Genomic DNA, 18,787 nt, shown 5'->3' on the forward strand with positions numbered 1-18,787 from the left:
GACACAGGACAGACACAGGACAGCTCGTGTCAGACACAGGACAGCTGGTGTCAGACACAGGACAGCTCGTGTCAGACACAGGACAGCTCGTGTCAGACACAGGACATACACAGGACAGCTTTTAATTTTGATTCGATCTCATAATTTGGTACAAATGTGTTATCGTCAATGACTGAGGTCATATGATTTAACAATTTTTACGAAACTTTTTTTCCCACCTGTTTCTTCCCATATTGACAAATATTTAATAACGTATTGGTGTTTGCTCAGATTGTATAACCTCGTTAGGTTGTTAACGAGACAAAATATGTAACAGGCATTTGGTAGACCAAATGTGGATTCTACCTGTTATGAATGGCTAAGGAAAAAATATCAGGACTGAATAAATATGAAAAAGAATCTCTGAACCTTCACAGGACTTGTTTCAAGTTGTACCGTCCCTTCTAGGTGTTAGCATGGAGCTAAGATATTCTAGGGATTCTGGAATATTCTAAAGATTCTGGGATATTCTAGGGATTCTGAGATATTCTAGGGATTCTGAGATATTCTATGGATTCTGAGATATTCTAGAGATTCTGAGATATTCTAAGGATTCTGAGATATTCTAGGGATTCTGAGATATTCTAGGGATTCTGAGATATTCTAGGGATTCTGAGATATTCTAAGGATTCTGAGATATTCTAGAGATTCTGGGATATTCTAGGGATTCTGAGATATTCTAGGGATTCTGAGATATTCTAGGGATTCTGAGATATTCTAGGGATTCTGAGATATTCTAGGGATTCTGAGATATTCTAGGGATTCTGAGATATTCTAAGGATTCTGAGATATTCTAGGGATTCTGAGATATTCTAGGGATTCTGAGATATTCTAGGGATTCTGAGATATTCTAGGGATTCTGAGATATTCTAAGGATTCTGAGATATTCTAGGGATTCTGAGATATTCTAGGGATTCTGAGATATTCTAGGGATTCTGAGATATTCTAAGGATTCTGAGATATTCTAGGGATTCTGAGATATTCTAGGGATTCTGAGATATTCTAGGGATTCTGAGATATTCTAGGGATTCTGAGATATTCTAAGGATTCTGAGATATTCTAGGGATTCTGAGATATTATAGGGATTCTGAGATATTCTAGGGATTCTGAGATATTCTAGGGATTCTGAGATATTCTAGGGATTCTGAGATATTCTAGGGATTCTGAGATATTCTAAGGATTCTGAGATATTCAAGGGATTCTGAGATATTCTAGGGATTCTGAGATATTCTAGGGATTCTGAGATATTCTAAGGATTCTGAGATATTCTAGGGATTCTGAGATATTCTAGGGATTCTGAGATATTCTAAGGATTCTGAGATATTCTAGGGATTCTGAGATATTCTAGGGATTCTGAGATATTCTAGGGATTCTGAGATATTCTAGGGATTCTGAGATATTCTAGGGATTCTGAGATATTCTAGGGATTCTGAGATATTCTAAGGATTCTGAGATATTCTAGGGATTCTGAGATATTCTAGGGATTCTGAGATATTCTAGGGATTCTGAGATATTCTAGGGATTCTGAGATATTCTAGGGATTCTGAGATATTCTAGGGATTCTGAGATATTCTAAGGATTCTGAGATATTCTAGGGATTCTGAGATATTCTAGGGATTCTGAGATATTCTAGGGATTCTGAGATATTCTAGGGATTCTGAGATATTCTAAGGATTCTGAGATATTCTAGGGATTCTGAGATATTCTAGGGATTCTGAGATATTCTAGGGATTCTGAGATATTCTAGGGATTCTGAGATATTCTAGGGATTCTGAGATATTCTATGGATTCTGAGATATTCTAGAGATTCTGAGATATTCTAAGGATTCTGAGATATTCTAGGGATTCTGAGATATTCTAGGGATTCTGAGATATTCTAGGGATTCTGAGATATTCTAAGGATTCTGAGATATTCTAGAGATTCTGGGATATTCTAGGGATTCTGAGATATTCTAGGGATTCTGAGATATTCTAGGGATTCTGAGATATTCTAGGGATTCTGAGATATTCTAGGGATTCTGAGATATTCTAGGGATTCTGAGATATTCTAAGGATTCTGAGATATTCTAGGGATTCTGAGATATTCTAGGGATTCTGAGATATTCTAGGGATTCTGAGATATTCTAGGGATTCTGAGATATTCTAAGGATTCTGAGATATTCTAGGGATTCTGAGATATTCTAGGGATTCTGAGATATTCTAGGGATTCTGAGATATTCTAAGGATTCTGAGATATTCTAGGGATTCTGAGATATTCTAGGGATTCTGAGATATTCTAGGGATTCTGAGATATTCTAGGGATTCTGAGATATTCTAAGGATTCTGAGATATTCTAGGGATTCTGAGATATTATAGGGATTCTGAGATATTCTAGGGATTCTGAGATATTCTAGGGATTCTGAGATATTCTAGGGATTCTGAGATATTCTAGGGATTCTGAGATATTCTAAGGATTCTGAGATATTCAAGGGATTCTGAGATATTCTAGGGATTCTGAGATATTCTAAGGATTCTGAGATATTCTAGGGATTCTGAGATATTCTAGGGATTCTGAGATATTCTAAGGATTCTGAGATATTCTAGGGATTCTGAGATATTCTAGGGATTCTGAGATATTCTAGGGATTCTGAGATATTCTAGGGATTCTGAGATATTCTAGGGATTCTGAGATATTCTAGGGATTCTGAGATATTCTAGGGATTCTGAGATATTCTAGGGATTCTGAGATATTCTAGGGATTCTGAGATATTCTAGGGATTCTGAGATATTCTAGGGATTCTGAGATATTCTAGGGATTCTGAGATATTCTAGGGATTCTGAGATATTCTAAGGATTCTGAGATATTCTAGGGATTCTGAGATATTCTAGGGATTCTGAGATATTCTAGGGATTCTGAGATATTCTAGGGATTCTGAGATATTCTAAGGATTCTGAGATATTCTAGGGATTCTGAGATATTCTAGGGATTCTGAGATATTCTAGGGATTCTGAGATATTCTAGGGATTCTGAGATATTCTAGGGATTCTGAGATATTCTAGGGATTCTGAGATATTCTAGGGATTCTGAGATATTCTAGGGATTCTGAGATATTCTAGGGATTCTGAGATATTCTAGGGATTCTGAGATATTCTAAGGATTCTGAGATATTCTAGGGATTCTGAGATATTCTAGGGATTCTGAGATATTCTAGGGATTCTGAGATATTCTAGGGATTCTGAGATATTCTAAGGATTCTGAGATATTCTAGGGATTCTGAGATATTCTAGGGATTCTGAGATATTCTAGGGATTCTGAGATATTCTAGGGATTCTGAGATATTCTAAGGATTCTGAGATATTCTAGGGATTCTGAGATATTCTAGGGATTCTGAGATATTCTAGGGATTCTGAGATATTCTAGGGATTCTGAGATATTCTAGGGATTCTGAGATATTCTAAGGAATTCTGAGATATTCTAGGGATTCTGAAATATTCTTACAATTCTGAAATATTCTAGGGATTCTGAGATATTCTTATAATTCTGAGATATTTTAGGAATTGAGATATTCTTGCAATTCTGTGATATTCTATGAATTCTGAGATATGCGAAAAATTCTAAAATATTTTAAGAATTCTGTGACATTATTTAAATTCTGAGATGTTCTAGAAGTTACCTAGTTACCTTAAAGCACTGACAACACTTGTAAGAGAAAACCAAGGTGATCTTAAGGACGTCTGTTCTGTTCTAGCTTTATTACCTTTTTATCCTTACATTTCTTGTACGGTGGCCGAGTTAATTAAATGTTTTACTCTAAACATTATGGTAAACGGATAAGGTAGGTACTTATAAGGCCGTAAAATACCTAATTAAATACCTTGCTTAATTAGTTCGACGCGATTAATCAACTGGAAGAATCAGTCCCCTGAAAGGGAAATTACCACAAGGCTAAAAATATATCGTATTCTGGCTTTGTCTTATAAAACAGAAGTTATTGCCATCAAAGCGAGGCTGTCGTGAAAACAAGGTTTTCAACAACAAAAAATTACAGAGAGGGGATGGGGTGGGGGTGGAGGGAGGGGGGAGAAGGAAGTAGAAAAAATCCTCCTTCAAGGCCGAGCTGAGTTTTTTAAATAGATTTTTTAATCTCGCAATGTAAAGGATTGAGATTTTAAACAAATATAATAGATATATTGGGATATTGACAATAAAAAAATCTTATATAAGTGCAAATGTTTTTTGAAAATTTACTTGAAATAAAATAAAAGCCCAGTGTTTGTATAACTATGCTAAAAGCGTGGGCTGCTATTTTATAGGTTGGCACTTCTCTAAATATAAATGGACGCATAAACCATTTACTAGTCCACCATACAGAGAAACATAGACTCCTTACACCGGCACTTACATACTGCTAAAAGTGGAATATACATTTGCATGAGCCATCAATGTTTTTATTTATTGTCATATAAATAAATGGCTGCATCGCCAAAAAAGGCCCTGACAAAATAACCCAGTTAAGAAAACGACAAAAAGGGTCCCGATATATTGGCTCCCATCAAATGGGCTCCCGTCGTATTGTCTGGCGACATATATGTAGGTATATTTGTTTTGCGGCACCTACCTAAGAACAGGTAAGATGACCGACCTAAGTTCAGGTAAGATGACCTACCTAAGTACAGATAAGATGACCTACCTAAGGACAGATAAGATGACCTACCTAAGTACAGGTAAGATGACCTACCTAAGTACAGGTAAGATGACCTAAGTACAGGTAAGATGACCTACCTAAGTACAGGTAAGATGACCTACCTAAGTACAGGTAAGATGACCTACCTAAGTACAGGTAAGATGACCTACCTAAGTACAGATAAGATGACCTACCTAAGTACAGGTAAGATGACCTACCTAAGTACAGGTAAGATGACCTACCTAAGTACAGGTAAGATGACCTACCTAAGTACAGGTAAGATGACCTACCTAAGTACAGGTAAGACGAGACCTTGAGCATCTGTTTCCGTCTGAGAATGATGAAGGAGAAGACGTTGCCGAAGGTGCCCACGACGATGAGGACAGGTAAGATGATCAGGTAGAGGATACGTTTGACGGCAAACTCGTCCTGGGGAGATGTGTGGTTGGATGTTATCAGTGTGGGGGAGATGTGTGGGTGGATGTGATCTCAGTGTGGGGGAGATGTGTGGGTGGATGTTATCAGTGTGGGGGAGATGTGTGGGTGGATGTGATCTCAGTGTGGGGGAGATGTGTGGTTGGATGTTATCAGTGTGGGGGAGATGTGTGGGTGGGTGTTATCTCAGTGTGGGGGAGATGTGTGGTTGGATGTGATCTCAGTGTGTGGGAGATGTGTGGGTGGATGTTATCTCAGTGTGGGGGAGATGTGTGGGTGGATGTTATCAGTGTGGGGGAGATGTGTGGGTGGATGTTATCTCAGTGTGGGGGAGAAGTGTGGGTGGATGTTATCTCAGTGTGGGGGAGATGTGTGGTTGGATGCGATCTCAGTGTGTGGGAGATGTGTGGGTGGGTGTTATCTCAGTGTGGGGGAGATGTGTGGTTGGATGTGATCTTAGTCTGTGGGAGATGGTGGGTGGATGTTATCTCAGTGTGGGGGAGAAATGTGGGTGGATGTTATCTCAGTGTGGGGGACATGTGTGGGTGGATGTTATCTCAGTGTGGGGGAGATGTGTGGGTGGGTTTTATCTCAGTGTGGGGGAGATGTGTGGGTGGATGTGATCTCAGTGTGGGGTAGATGTGTGGGTGGATGTTATCTCAGTGTGGGGGAGATGTGTGGGTGGATGTGATCTCAGTGTGGGGTAGATGTGTGGGTGGATGTTATCTCAGTGTGGGGGAGATGTGTGGGTGGATGTTATCTCAGTGTGGGGGACATGTGTGGGTGGATGTTATCTCAGTGTGGGGGAGATGTGTGGGTGGGTTTTATCTCAGTGTGGGGGTGCATGTGAGGGTGGATGTTATCTCAGTGTGGGAGAGATGTGTGGGTGGATGTTATCTCAGTATATTGACATGCGGAGCTAAATGTCATCTTATTGTATGGACAGGTGTCGGTTGGATGTCATCTTCTTGGTTCACACACAAACACAGCCCACAGAGTTCCACACACAAACACACAACCTTCTGTTTTCGTACAAACACACACACAATGACCCATATACACATACATTTTTTTGTTTCACTCATGAGAAACACTCGCTCAAACACACGCACACACATACACATACACACCACACACCTTTGTAACCTTTATTAACTATCTATTTTATATTAATATAGTACAAATAAAGATGTCAAAGACCTTGTTGCCCTAATAATTATTGCCGGATTGAACCCCAGTTTGATATCGTTAAAACAACCACGTGACTATAGCCCCCCCCCCCCCCCCCTCTAAGTATCCCAATCCTCTGTCATCTACTTACATCGATATCATTCTTGTGGAGAGACTCGTAGATAATCTGGTCAAAGTCTGGGTGGCCGGAGCACATGAGTGTGAAGAACGAGTGGATGATCTTGGTGTCCAGCTGGGTCAGCGATTCTAGCCAGTTGGACACGCTACGGGAGTAGTAGCTCTTGGCTGCTAGGGCCCTGGGGACATATGGGGGACAAATGGTACAGCTATAGACTGGGGACAAATGGTACAGCTAGAGGCAGGGGACAAATGGTACAGCTATAGACAGGGGACAAATGGTACAGCTATAGACTGGGGACAAATGGTACAGCTATTGACAGGGGACAAATGGGGGACAAATGGTACAGCTATTGACAGGGGACAAATAGTACAGTTATTGACAGGGGACAAATGGGGGACAAATGGTACAGCTATAGACAGGGGACAAATGGTACAGCTATAGGCAGGGAACAAATGGGGGACAAATGGTACAGCTATAGACAGGGGACAAATGGTACAGCTATAGACAGGGGACAAATGGTACAGCTATAGGCAGGGAACAAATGGGGGACAAATGGTACAGCTATAGACAGGGGACAAACGGGGGACAAATGGTACAGCTATAGACAGGGGACAAATAGTACAGTTAATGACAGGGGACAAATGGGGGACAAATGGTACAGCTATAGACAGGGGACAAATGGTACAGCTATAGGCAGGGAACAAATGGGGGACAAATGGTACAGCTATTGACAGGGGACAAATGGGGGACAAATGGTACAGCTATAGACAGGGGACAAATGATACAGCTATAGACAGGGGACAAATGGTACAGCTATAGGCAGGGAACAAATGGGGGACAAATGGTACAGCTATAGACAGGGGACAAATGGTACAGCTATAGACAGGGGACAAATGGTACAGCTATAGGCAGGGAACAAATGGGGGACAAATGGTACAGCTATAGACAGGGGACAAACGGGGGACAAATGGTACAGCTATAGACAGGGGACAAATGGTACAGCTATAGGCAGGGAACAAATGGGGGACAAATGGTACAGCTATAGACAGGGGACAAATGGTACAGCTATATGCAGGGAACAAATGGGGGACAAATGGTACAGCTATAGACAGGGGACAAATGGTACAGCTATAGACAGGGGACAAATGGTACAGCTATTGACAGGGGACAAATGGTACAGCTATAGGCAGGGAACAAATGGGGGACAAATGGTACAGCTATAGACAGGGGACAAACGGGGGACAAATGGTACAGCTATAGACAGGGGACAAATGGTACAGCTATAGGCAGGGAACAAATAGGGGACAAATGGTACAGCTATAGACAGGGGACAAATGGGGGACAAATGGTACAGCTATAGACAGGGGACAAATGGTACAGCTATTGACAGTGGACAAATGGGGGACAAATGGTACAGCTATAGACAGGGGACAAATGGTACAGCTATTGACAGGGGACAAATGGGGGACAAATGGTACAGCTATAGACAGGGGACAAATGGGGGACAAATGGTACAGCTATAGACAAGAGACAAATGGTACAGCTATAGACATGGGACAAATGGGGGACAAATGGTACAGCTATAGACAAGAGACAAATGGTACAGCTATAGACAGGGGACAAATGGGGGACAAATGGTACAGCTATTGACAGGGGACAAATGGGGGACAAATGGTACAGCTATAGACAAGAGACAAATGGTACAGCTATAGACATGGGACAAATGGGGGACAAATGGTACAGCTATAGACAGGGGACAAATGGTACAGCTATTGACAGGGGACAAATAGGGGACAAATGGTACAACTATAGACAAGGGACAAATGGTACAGCTATAGACAGGGGACAAATGGTACAGCTATAGACAGGGGACAAATGGTACAGCTATAGACAGGGGACAAATGGTACAGCTATAGACAGGGGACAAATGGTACAGCTATAGACAGGGGACAAATGGGGGTCAAATGGTACAACTATAGACAAGGGACAAATGGTACAGCTATAGACAGGGGACAAATGGTACAGCTATAGACAGGGGACAAATGGTACAGCTATAGACAGGGGACAAATGGTACAGCTATAGACAGGGGACAAATGGTACAGCTATAGACAGGGGACAAATGGGGGACAAATGGTACAGCTATAGACAAGGGACAAATGGTACAGCTATAGACAGGGGACAAATGGGGGACAAATGGTACAGCTATAGACAAGGGACAAATGGTACAGCTATTGACAGGGGACAAATGGGGAAAAATGGTACAGCTATAGACAAGGGACAAATGGTACAGCTATAGACAAGGGACAAATGGTACAATTTAAAGACCTGTTGTAAATAAAAATGAATTGCTTGCTTCCATAACAACATCGAAGTCCTGCACCTAAAGTTTGTTAATCAATAATAAATAAAACCGTAAAAAGATGTTTGCTCAGCTCAAACCGTTGTTACATATATATGAATATATGTTCCCAATCGCGTCAATATGTTGATAAGTTAGCAAATACGTGAATATGTTGATAATTTACCAAACACGTGAATATATTGATAATTTACCAAATACGTGGATTTGTTGATAAGTTACTAAAAACGTGAATATGTTGATAAGTTACCAAACACGTGAATATGTTGATAAGTTACCAAATACGTGGATATGTTGATAAGTTACCAAACATGTGGATATGTTGTCAAGTTACCAGATACGTTGACCTTGCTTGTGAGCCCGTGTGTCACCAAGGTCAAGTGGAGGCAAACAGAAGCCAGTCAACGCTCGCCCCAGTTCTGCTGGGTGCGAATAGAACACCCACCTAAACGGAGACCCTATCTAAACGGAGCACAGATCTAATTAGCGCCCGAGTGGCCAGGACAAATTAAGCGCGATGGATGAGAGATGAAAGGGGATTAGAGTAAATAAACGGGTTTATTTTAGCTTGATCCCTTTTATGGGGTCAGAGCTGGGATCCTGGGTCCCGTGTGTCAGGAAAGAAAAGATTGGCCCACTTAATGTTGCTGGAGTGTTTGTGTCAACAGTGGACGAGTCTAACCTGAGTGAGCTCCCGAGTAATACAGGGCAAATTGGTGGATCCTTTCTATCAATACAGTCTGGGAGATGTATATATATATATATATATATATATATATATATATATATATATATATATATATATATATATATATATATATATATATATACATATATATATATATATATATATATATATATATATATATATATATATATATATATATATATATCCTCAAAAATATGAAAATTTATTTCATTCCATCAATAAAGTTTGGTGAACGATGTTTAAGTAATAAATACTCCAGCCGTCCCGGCCAGGAACCGCCCTGGCCACTAAAACATCCCCGTAATCACAATGAGAACGCCCCATGCGGTCCTTGTGTTTATTCGGGCTCATCATTTTCCTTGTGCTATAAAAATTGTCTTTTTAATTTCACTAGCTATACATTTATTATTGATATATGTATACGACATTTTTGTTAATGATTTCGCATTAAATTAATATAACTTTTGGTAGAAACTAAACTATACATCAATTAATTAGCATAGCTTAAATTGCAAATGACTAATTACGACTACTGAATTCTCAGCTAGCTATAATATCGAACGTGTAAAATTTACTGAAAATGTATATTTAAAAAGAAAAATGGTAGGCTAATTTGAGATAACATATTTTAATTTAACGCAAATAAATTCGTAAATCAAAATCTAGTATAAAAATAACATCAGATGAAATCCTCCGTAAACGACAAACTAAACCAAACCTAGCACAACTGTAACACGAAAACCATCTGTTAAGATGACAGTATTTCAAAACTATACGATTTTTAGCTGATTTTGTTATTCAAATTCAATCATAATTTGGGTTTTGCGAAACAAAAGATTAAATCTAAAATCAATCTACCAAACTCTAAATCTGAACTGTATCAGAAACTCAATCCAAAGACTAATCTGGCAGCAATATAATACTACCTTCGCCTTATCAAAGTAGTTTTAACACTACAGACAAAATAGAAACTGGTGCTTTTAGAACAAAGAAAACCCAACTCAACTTTAAATTTAAGTGCAGATTTTTAAATTTATCAGCAAAACAGAAATTATTAACCCTCCCGCTAACCACATGTTCAAAATACTTTGTTCTCGCAACATGATCAAATACTGTGTTCTCGCAACATGATCAAATACTTTTTTCTCGCAACATGTTTAGGCGTCATATGATTGGATGCAGTTCAATTAAAAAAACTGAATAACCCCATTCTTAGAAATGGGTTTTGGTTTATGGATCAAACACAAGATGGGGACAGTGGTGAGACAAGATAGAGGCAGTGGTGAGACAAGATGGGGGCAGTGGTGAGACAAGATGGGGGCAGTGGTGAGACAAGATGGGGGCAGTGGTGAGACAAGATGGGGGCTGTGGTGAGATAAGATGGGGAAAGTGGTGAGACAAAGTGGTGAGACAAAATGGGGGCTGTGGTGAGACAAGATGGGGAAAGTGGTGAGACAAAGTGGTGAGACAAGATGGGGACAGTGGTGAGACAAGATGGGGGCTGTGGTGAGACAAGATGGGGACAGTGGTGAGACAAGATGGGGACAGTGGTGAGACAAGATGGGGGCAGTGGTGAGACAAGATGGGGGCAGTGGTGAGACAAGATGGGGGCTGTGGTGAGACAAGATGGGGAAAGTGGTGAGACAAAGTGGTGAGACAAGATGGGGACAGTGGTGAGACAAGATGGGGGCTGTGGTGAGACAAGATGGGGACAGTGGTGAGACAAGATGGGGACAGTGGTGAGACAAGATGGGGACAGTGGTGAGACAAGATGGGGGCTGTGGTGAGACAAGATGGGGACAGTGGTGAGACAAGATGGGGGCTATGGTGAGACAAGATGGGGACAGTGGTGAGACAAGATGGGGAAAGTGGTGAGACAAAGTGGTGAGACAAGATGGGGACAGTGGTGAGACAAGATGGGGACAGTGGTGAGACAAGATGGGGACAGTGGTGAGACAAGATGGGGGCTGTGGTGAGACAAGATGGGGACAGTGGTGAGACAAGATGGGGACAGTGGTGAGACAAGATGGGGGCTGTGGTGAGACAAGATGGGACAGTGGTGAGACAAAGTGGTGAGACGAGATGGGGGAAGTGGTGAGACAAGATGGGGGCTGTGGTGAGACAAGATGGGGGCTGTGGTGAGACAAGATGGGGACAGTGGTGAGACAAGATGGGGAAGTGGTGAGACAAGATGGGGGCTGTGGTGAGACAAGATGGGGGCTGTGGTGAGACAAGATGGGGAAGTGGTGAGACAAGATGGGGGCTGTGGTGAGACAAGATGGGGACAGTGGTGAGACAAGATGGGGGAAGTGGTGAGACAAGATGGGGGCTGTGGTGAGACAAGATGGGGGCTGTGGTGAGACAAGATGGGGACAGTGGTGAGACAAAGTGGTGAGACAAGATGGGGGCTGTGGTGAGACAAGATGGGGGAAGTGGTGAGACAAGATGGGACAGTGGTGAGACAAAGTGGTGAGACAAGATGGGGGAAGTGGTGAGACAAGATGGGGGCTGTGGTGAGACAAGATGGGGGCTGTGGTGAGACAAGATGGGGACAGTGGTGAGACAAGATGGGGAAGTGGTGAGACAAGATGGGGGCTGTGGTGAGACAAGATGGGGGCTGTGGTGAGACAAGATGGGGAAGTGGTGAGACAAGATGGGGGCTGTGGTGAGACAAGATGGGGACAGTGGTGAGACAAGATGGGGGAAGTGGTGAGACAAGATGGGGGCTGTGGTGAGACAAGATGGGGGCTGTGGTGAGACAAGATGGGGACAGTGGTGAGACAAAGTGGTGAGACAAGATGGGGGCTGTGGTGAGACAAGATGGGGGAAGTGGTGAGACAAGATGGGACAGTGGTGAGACAAAGTGGTGAGACAAAGTGGTGAGACAAGATGGGGGCTGTGGTGAGACAAGATGGGGGCAGTGGTGAGACAAGATGGGGGCAGTGGTGAGACAAGATGGGGGCTGTGGTGAGACAAAGTGGTGAGACAAGATGGGGACAGTGGTGAGACAAGATGGGGACAGTGGTGAGACAAGATGGGGGCTGTGGTGAGACAAGATGGGGGCAGTGGTGAGACAAGATGGGGGCAGTGGTGAGACAAAGTGGTGAGACAAGATGGGGGAAGTGGTGAGACAAGATGGGGGCTGTGGTGAGACAAGATGGGGGCTGTGGTGAGACAAGATGGGGACAGTGGTGAGACAAGATTGGGAAGTGGTGAGACAAGATGGGGGCTGTGGTGAGACAAGATAAGGGCTGTGGTGAGACAAGATGGGGACAGTGGTGAGACAAGATGGGGGCTGTGGTGAGACAAGATGGGGACAGTGGTGAGACAAGATGGGGGAAGTGGTGAGACAAGATGGGGGCTGTGGTGAGACAAGATGGGGGCTGTGGTGAGACAAGATGGGGACAGTGGTGAGACAAAGTGGTGAGACAAGATGGGGGCTGTGGTGAGACAAGATGGGGGAAGTGGTGAGACAAGATGGGACAGTGGTGAGACAAAGTGGTGAGACAAAGTGGTGAGACAAGATGGGGGCTGTGGTGAGACAAGATGGGGGCAGTAGTGAGACAAGATGGGGGCTGTGGTGAGACAAGATGGGGGCTGTGGTGAGACAAGATGGGGACAGTGGTGAGACAAAGTGGTGAGACAAGATGGGGACAGTGGTGAGACAAGATGGGGGCTGTGGTGAGACAAGATGGGGACAGTGGTGAGACAAGATGGTGAGACAAGATGGGGACAGTGGTGAGACAAGATGGGGAAAGTGGTGAGACAAAGTGGTGAGACAAGATGGGGACAGTGGTGAGACAAGATGGGGGAAGTCGTGAGACAAGATGGGGGCTGTGGTGAGACAAGATGGTGAGACAAGATGGGTGAAGTGGTGAGACAAGATGGGACAGTGGTGAGACAAGATGGGACAGTGGTGAGACAAAGTGGTGAGACAAGATGGGGACAGTGGTGAGACAAGATGGGGAGAGTGGTGAGACAAGATGGGTGAAGTGGTGAGACAAGATGGGTGAAGTGGTGAGACAAGATGGGGTTGTGATGGGAGGGGGGGGGGAATGGTAAGTTGTAAGAGGGGGAGGGAGTTGTATAAGAGGGGGAGGGAGTTGTATTAGAGGGGGAGGGAGTTGTATAAGAGGGGGAGGGAGTTGTATAAGAGGGGGAGATGCAGTGTTAAAGGGAGAGGTCTCGTGCATGGGAGAGAAGCCAAAGTGCTAGAGAAATCGACAGAAGGGGAGAGAATCTGTAAGTAGGGGAGACGACTAGGGGAGACGACTAGGGGAGACGACTAGGGGAGACAAGTAGAGGGAGATAAGCGAGACAAGCGCGGGATACAACCGAAGCCTTGTAAGGGTAGGTCCATGAGTACTCTGAAAATCTCGGTCACCGAGACATCTATCAGCTTTAGCTCATCTGTAAACATGGATTACCCGGATTAGCATTACCCGGATTAGAGAGGATGAGAGGTTTCCGTGGAGCGTTCAGGCGAAATGTCCAAGTAAGAAACACATTGAAACCCAGTTGGTCCCGTCAATGGTTTTATATTTTATATCCTTATTTATTTAAAGATGGGGGTGGTAGTACCCGAAGCTAAAAATAAAAATGTTACAGTACTTTAAATACTTTTGATATTGTATTTTTAGTTCGACCATAACTGTGCCACGTACACATTGTAATGACGTCATATTGTTGGTATAAAATTTTAACTTCTCTGATGGTAAATAATAATTTTATAATTTTATTACTTCAGTCAACTAACGTCTTCAGTCAACTAACGTCTTCAGTCAGCTAACGTCTTCAGTCATCTAACGTCTTCAGTCTATTAAAGTCTTCAGTCAACTAACGTCTTCAGTCAACTAACGTCTTCAGTCAACAGTCAACTAACGTCTTCAGTCAACTAACATCATCAGTCAACTAACGTCTTCAGTCATCTAACGTCTTCAGTCATCTAACCTTTTAAGTCAACTTACGTCTTCAGTCAACTAACGTCTTCAGTCAACTAACGTCTTCAGTCAACTAACGTCTTCAGTCAACTCACGTCTTCAGTCAACTAACGTCTTCAGTCAACTAACGTCTTCAGTCAACTCACGTCTTCAGTCAACTAACGTCTTCAGTCATATAACGTCTTCAGTCAACTTACGTCATCAGTCAACTAACGTCTTCAGTCAACTAACGTCTTCAGTCATATAACGTCTTCAGTCAACTTACGTCATCAGTCAACTAACATCTTCAGTCAACTTACGTCACCAGTCAACTAACGTCTTCAGTCATATAACGTCTTCAGTCAACTTACGACATCAGTCAACTAACGTCTTCGGTCAACTAACGTCTTCAGTCAACTAACGTCTTCAGTCAACTAATGTCTCGGTGAAGCAACGATAAATCACGTATATTTGAACGCTTCAACCTTATACCTTTTAAGCCATTATTGAACGTCTATAGAACCAAATGTTTACAGTAGCTAAGGGAGCCTGGGATTAAAACTACAGTAAACATTTTAAAACTAAGCTTTGGTTTATAGTGAACCCTTACCTTGTATGCCATGTTTACTCTAAAACACGGCTTTCTATTTATATGGAGTTGTAATGTTTTGGATTGTGACGTTTTGACAGTGTGATGTTTTGACGGTGTAATGTTTTGACGGTGTGATGTTTTGGACGGTGTGATGTTTTGACGGTGTGATGTTTTGACGGTGTAATGTTTTGGACGGTGTGATGTTTTGACGGTGTAATGTTTTGGACGGTGTGATGTTTTGACAGAGCGATGTTTTGACGGTGTAATGTTTTGGACGGTGTGATGTTTTGACGGTGTAATGTTTTGACGGTGTAATGTTTTGACGGTGTAATGTTTTGGACGGTGTGATGTTTTGACGGTGTGATGTTTTGACAGAGCGATGTTTTGACACTGTGATGTTTTGACAGTGTGATGTTTTGGACAGTGTGATGTTTTGACAGTGTGATGTTTTGACGGTGTGATGTTTTGACGGTGTGATTTTTTGACGGTGTGATGTTTTGTAGATGTGTTAGTGCTTGCTATTGATTGTGCTGACAGATGAAGCTTATGTTACAAAAACACTAAAGATTTTTTTAAACTATACAAACCAAACCATACAACCTATGTTCGATTGACCACACCATACAACCTATGTTCCACTGACCACACCATACAACCTATGTAGACTGACCACACCATACAACCAATGTAGACTGACCACACCATACAACCTATGTTCCACTGACCACACCATACAACCATACAACCTATGTCAACTGACCACACCATACAACCAATGTAGACTGACCACACCATACAACCTATGTTCCACTGATCACACCATACGACCTATGTTCCACTGACCACACCATACAACCATACAACCTATGTTCCACTGACCACACCATACAACCTATGTTAAACGATATTTACGACCAACACGTATACAAAAAAAAAGCTATGTATGCTATCAAAAAAGTTTTAGACTTTAGAATATTAAATTAGAATGGGAATTTCCAATCTCTTGAGAGGGGCAAGTAGCAGAAGAAGGGAGGTAATGATATGGTGAGAAAAGGGAAACAATTAGACATCTTACGAGGTTAGGGGACTGAAGACATTTACCAACTCATGATTTCGTCATGTATGTAACAGTGTCAAGGTTTTTAGGAGTAAAAATTTATGATGGTGTCTGGTTTAAGTGCATGCCGGTCACAAAATCTAACGCTGGTACATTGAGGCTGTACAACTGGGTTAAAGCGGTGGGCGGAAAAGCTTTGATAGACGTCACAACCTCATGACAGCTTTTGAATATAAAATGTGTATTCTTAAACTGATTTACTAATCCTCCCCCCCCCCCCCCCACTTACACTTCAAGTGAAATGCTCGAGTTTAAAAACACCCCATTGTACTTTTTAAAATGAGTAAATCAATCTTTTAGTAAAAAGAAAATCAAAAAGCTTTTAAACGTGGTCATAAATTGGTGCTATAGGTTGGAAGGAAAAGTTAACATTTTATCTTAGACGATACATTCAATTTGTTCAAAGTCTATTTTTTTAATGTCAGCAAAAAATCACTTGGAGACAAACGACCACCGACAGGCAAGCACACGGGCAGATATGTGCGACCAAATGTGCACCGACAGTCACGCACACGGGCAGATATGTGCGACCAAATGTGCACCGACAGGCACGCACACGGGCAGATATGTGCGACCAAATGTGCACCGAGAGACACGCACACGTGCAGATATGTGCGACCAAATGTGCACTGACAGACACGCACACGGCCAGATAAGTGCGACCAAATGTGCACTGACAGACACGCACACGGCCAGATATGTGCGACCAAATGTGCACTGACAGACACGCACACGGCCAGATAAGTGCGACCAAATGTGCACTGACAGACACGCACACGGCCAGATAAGTGCGACCAAATGTGCACTGACAGACACGCACACGGCCAGATAAGTGCGACCAAATGTGCACTGACAGACACGCACACGGCCAGATAAGTGCGACCAAATGTGCACTGACAGACACGCCCACAGGCAGATATGTGCGACCAAATGTGCACTGACAGACACGCACACGGCCAGATAAGTGCGACCACATATGATCGTGTGTTGTAAGCCTGGGGTCGTGTCCTGGGATCGTGTCCTGGGGTCGTGTCCTGGGGTCGTGTCCTGGGGTCGTGTCCTGGGGTCGTGTCCTGGGGTCGTGTCCTGGGGTCGTGTCCTGGGGTCGTGTCCAGACCTCCAGCAGAGTGGGAAGACAACAACATGTTGATGACGTCTAGCGAAACACGTCACGAGACTCACACGTCACGTGACTGACGTTTGAATGAATTTCGGGTACATCTGTTACATTTGTCGTGTCTACACAACTTCCGGTATCTTCGGAAAAATGTGAAAGCTCAATATCCGGATTGCTTAAAATGAAAACTTTCATGCGGAATTTTTTTTAGGCATAATAGGTTCACTATTGACGTAAAAGAAAATGTATATAGATCACTATATATACATATATATATATATATATATATATATATATATATATATATATATATATATATATATATATATATATATATATATAAATATATATATACCAAGTTACACAATACATAAACAATTAGAGGGAAGATCATGTTAATCCCCTATTCCATCAGCTGAACGATTGAAATACAAAACTGGCCACAGATTAATTTCTTGAGCATCTGATCTCGTGTGTCCCCCCCCCCCCCCCATCATCTTGTTTCTCTTATCTCCACAGTGAAGGATTGAACTCTCCGCTCTTACGCCTACCTGAGGTCAGACCACGCCTACCTGGGGTCAGACCACGCCTACCTGAGGTCAGACTACGCCTACCGGAGGTCAGACCACGCCTACCTGAGGTCATACTACGCCTACCTGAGGTGAGACTACGCCTACCTGAGGTGAGACTACGCCTACCTGAGGTGAGACTACGCCTACATGAGGTGAGACTACGCCTACCTGAGGTGAGACTACGCCTACCTGAGGTGAGACTACGCCTACCTGAGGTGAGACTACGCCTACCTGAGGTGAGACTACGCCTACCTGAGGTGAGACTACGCCTACCTGAGGTGAGACTACGCCTACCTGAGGTCAGACCACGCCTACCTGAGGTGAGACTACGCGTACTTGAGGTCAGACCACGCTTACCAGAGGTGAGACTACGCCTACCTGAGGTCAAATCAAGTCTATCACCTGTTGACAAGAACGTAGGTGCACTGACGTGTTGTTAAATACCCCTCCCATTTCTGGTGGGATGACATCTCTATCCGTCCAGATAGAGAACGTTTTTATTTTACCACCTTTATTCGTGCTATTTGAAGTGAGTTACATATTTAAATCAAGGTAATAGCCTAGATAAAAGCCCATATAACGCCCATAAAAAACCCATATAAGGGCCTAGCTACGTCGAACGACAACACCGACTCCCAGCTGGCTACGAGAAGCGTTCCTAATTCAGTAACAAAATGTTGCAAGAGATTTTTTAGCCCTAGTTCACAGCAGTTTTGTGAGTTTTAGGTTCCTGTCAAAGTTTTAGGTTTCTGTCAAAGTTTTAGGTTCCTGTCAAAGTTTTAGGTTCCTGTCAAAGTTTTAGGTTCCTGTCAAAGTTTTAGGACCCTGTCAAAGTTTTAGGTTCCTGTCAAAGTTTTAGGTTCCTGTCAAAGTTTTAGGTTCCTGTCAAAGTTTTAGGTTCCTGTCAAAGTTTTAGGTTCCTGTCAAAGTTTTAGGTTCCTGTCAAAGTTT

General features: G+C 42.7%; 1 protein-coding gene across 1 annotated transcript in view; it reads right to left on the reverse strand.

Annotated features, from left to right (window-relative positions):
* Positions 1-18,787, reverse strand: part of LOC131947281 (thyrotropin-releasing hormone receptor-like) — a 31,621-nt gene that overhangs the window by 6,352 nt on the left and 6,482 nt on the right. Inside the window, exons 2-3 of the mRNA XM_059308437.1 lie at positions 6,460-6,625; positions 4,994-5,132 (exon numbers count right to left, since the gene is read on the reverse strand). Of these exons, the coding sequence (XP_059164420.1) occupies positions 4,994-5,132; positions 6,460-6,625 (305 nt within the window). The remainder of the gene's footprint in view (positions 1-4,993; positions 5,133-6,459; positions 6,626-18,787) is intronic.

This window comes from Physella acuta, unplaced genomic scaffold (genome assembly GCF_028476545.2).
Source record: "Physella acuta isolate Inbredline_101_S28 unplaced genomic scaffold, ASM2847654v3 ptg000591l, whole genome shotgun sequence".
Classification (NCBI taxonomy): domain Eukaryota; kingdom Metazoa; phylum Mollusca; class Gastropoda; family Physidae; genus Physella; species Physella acuta.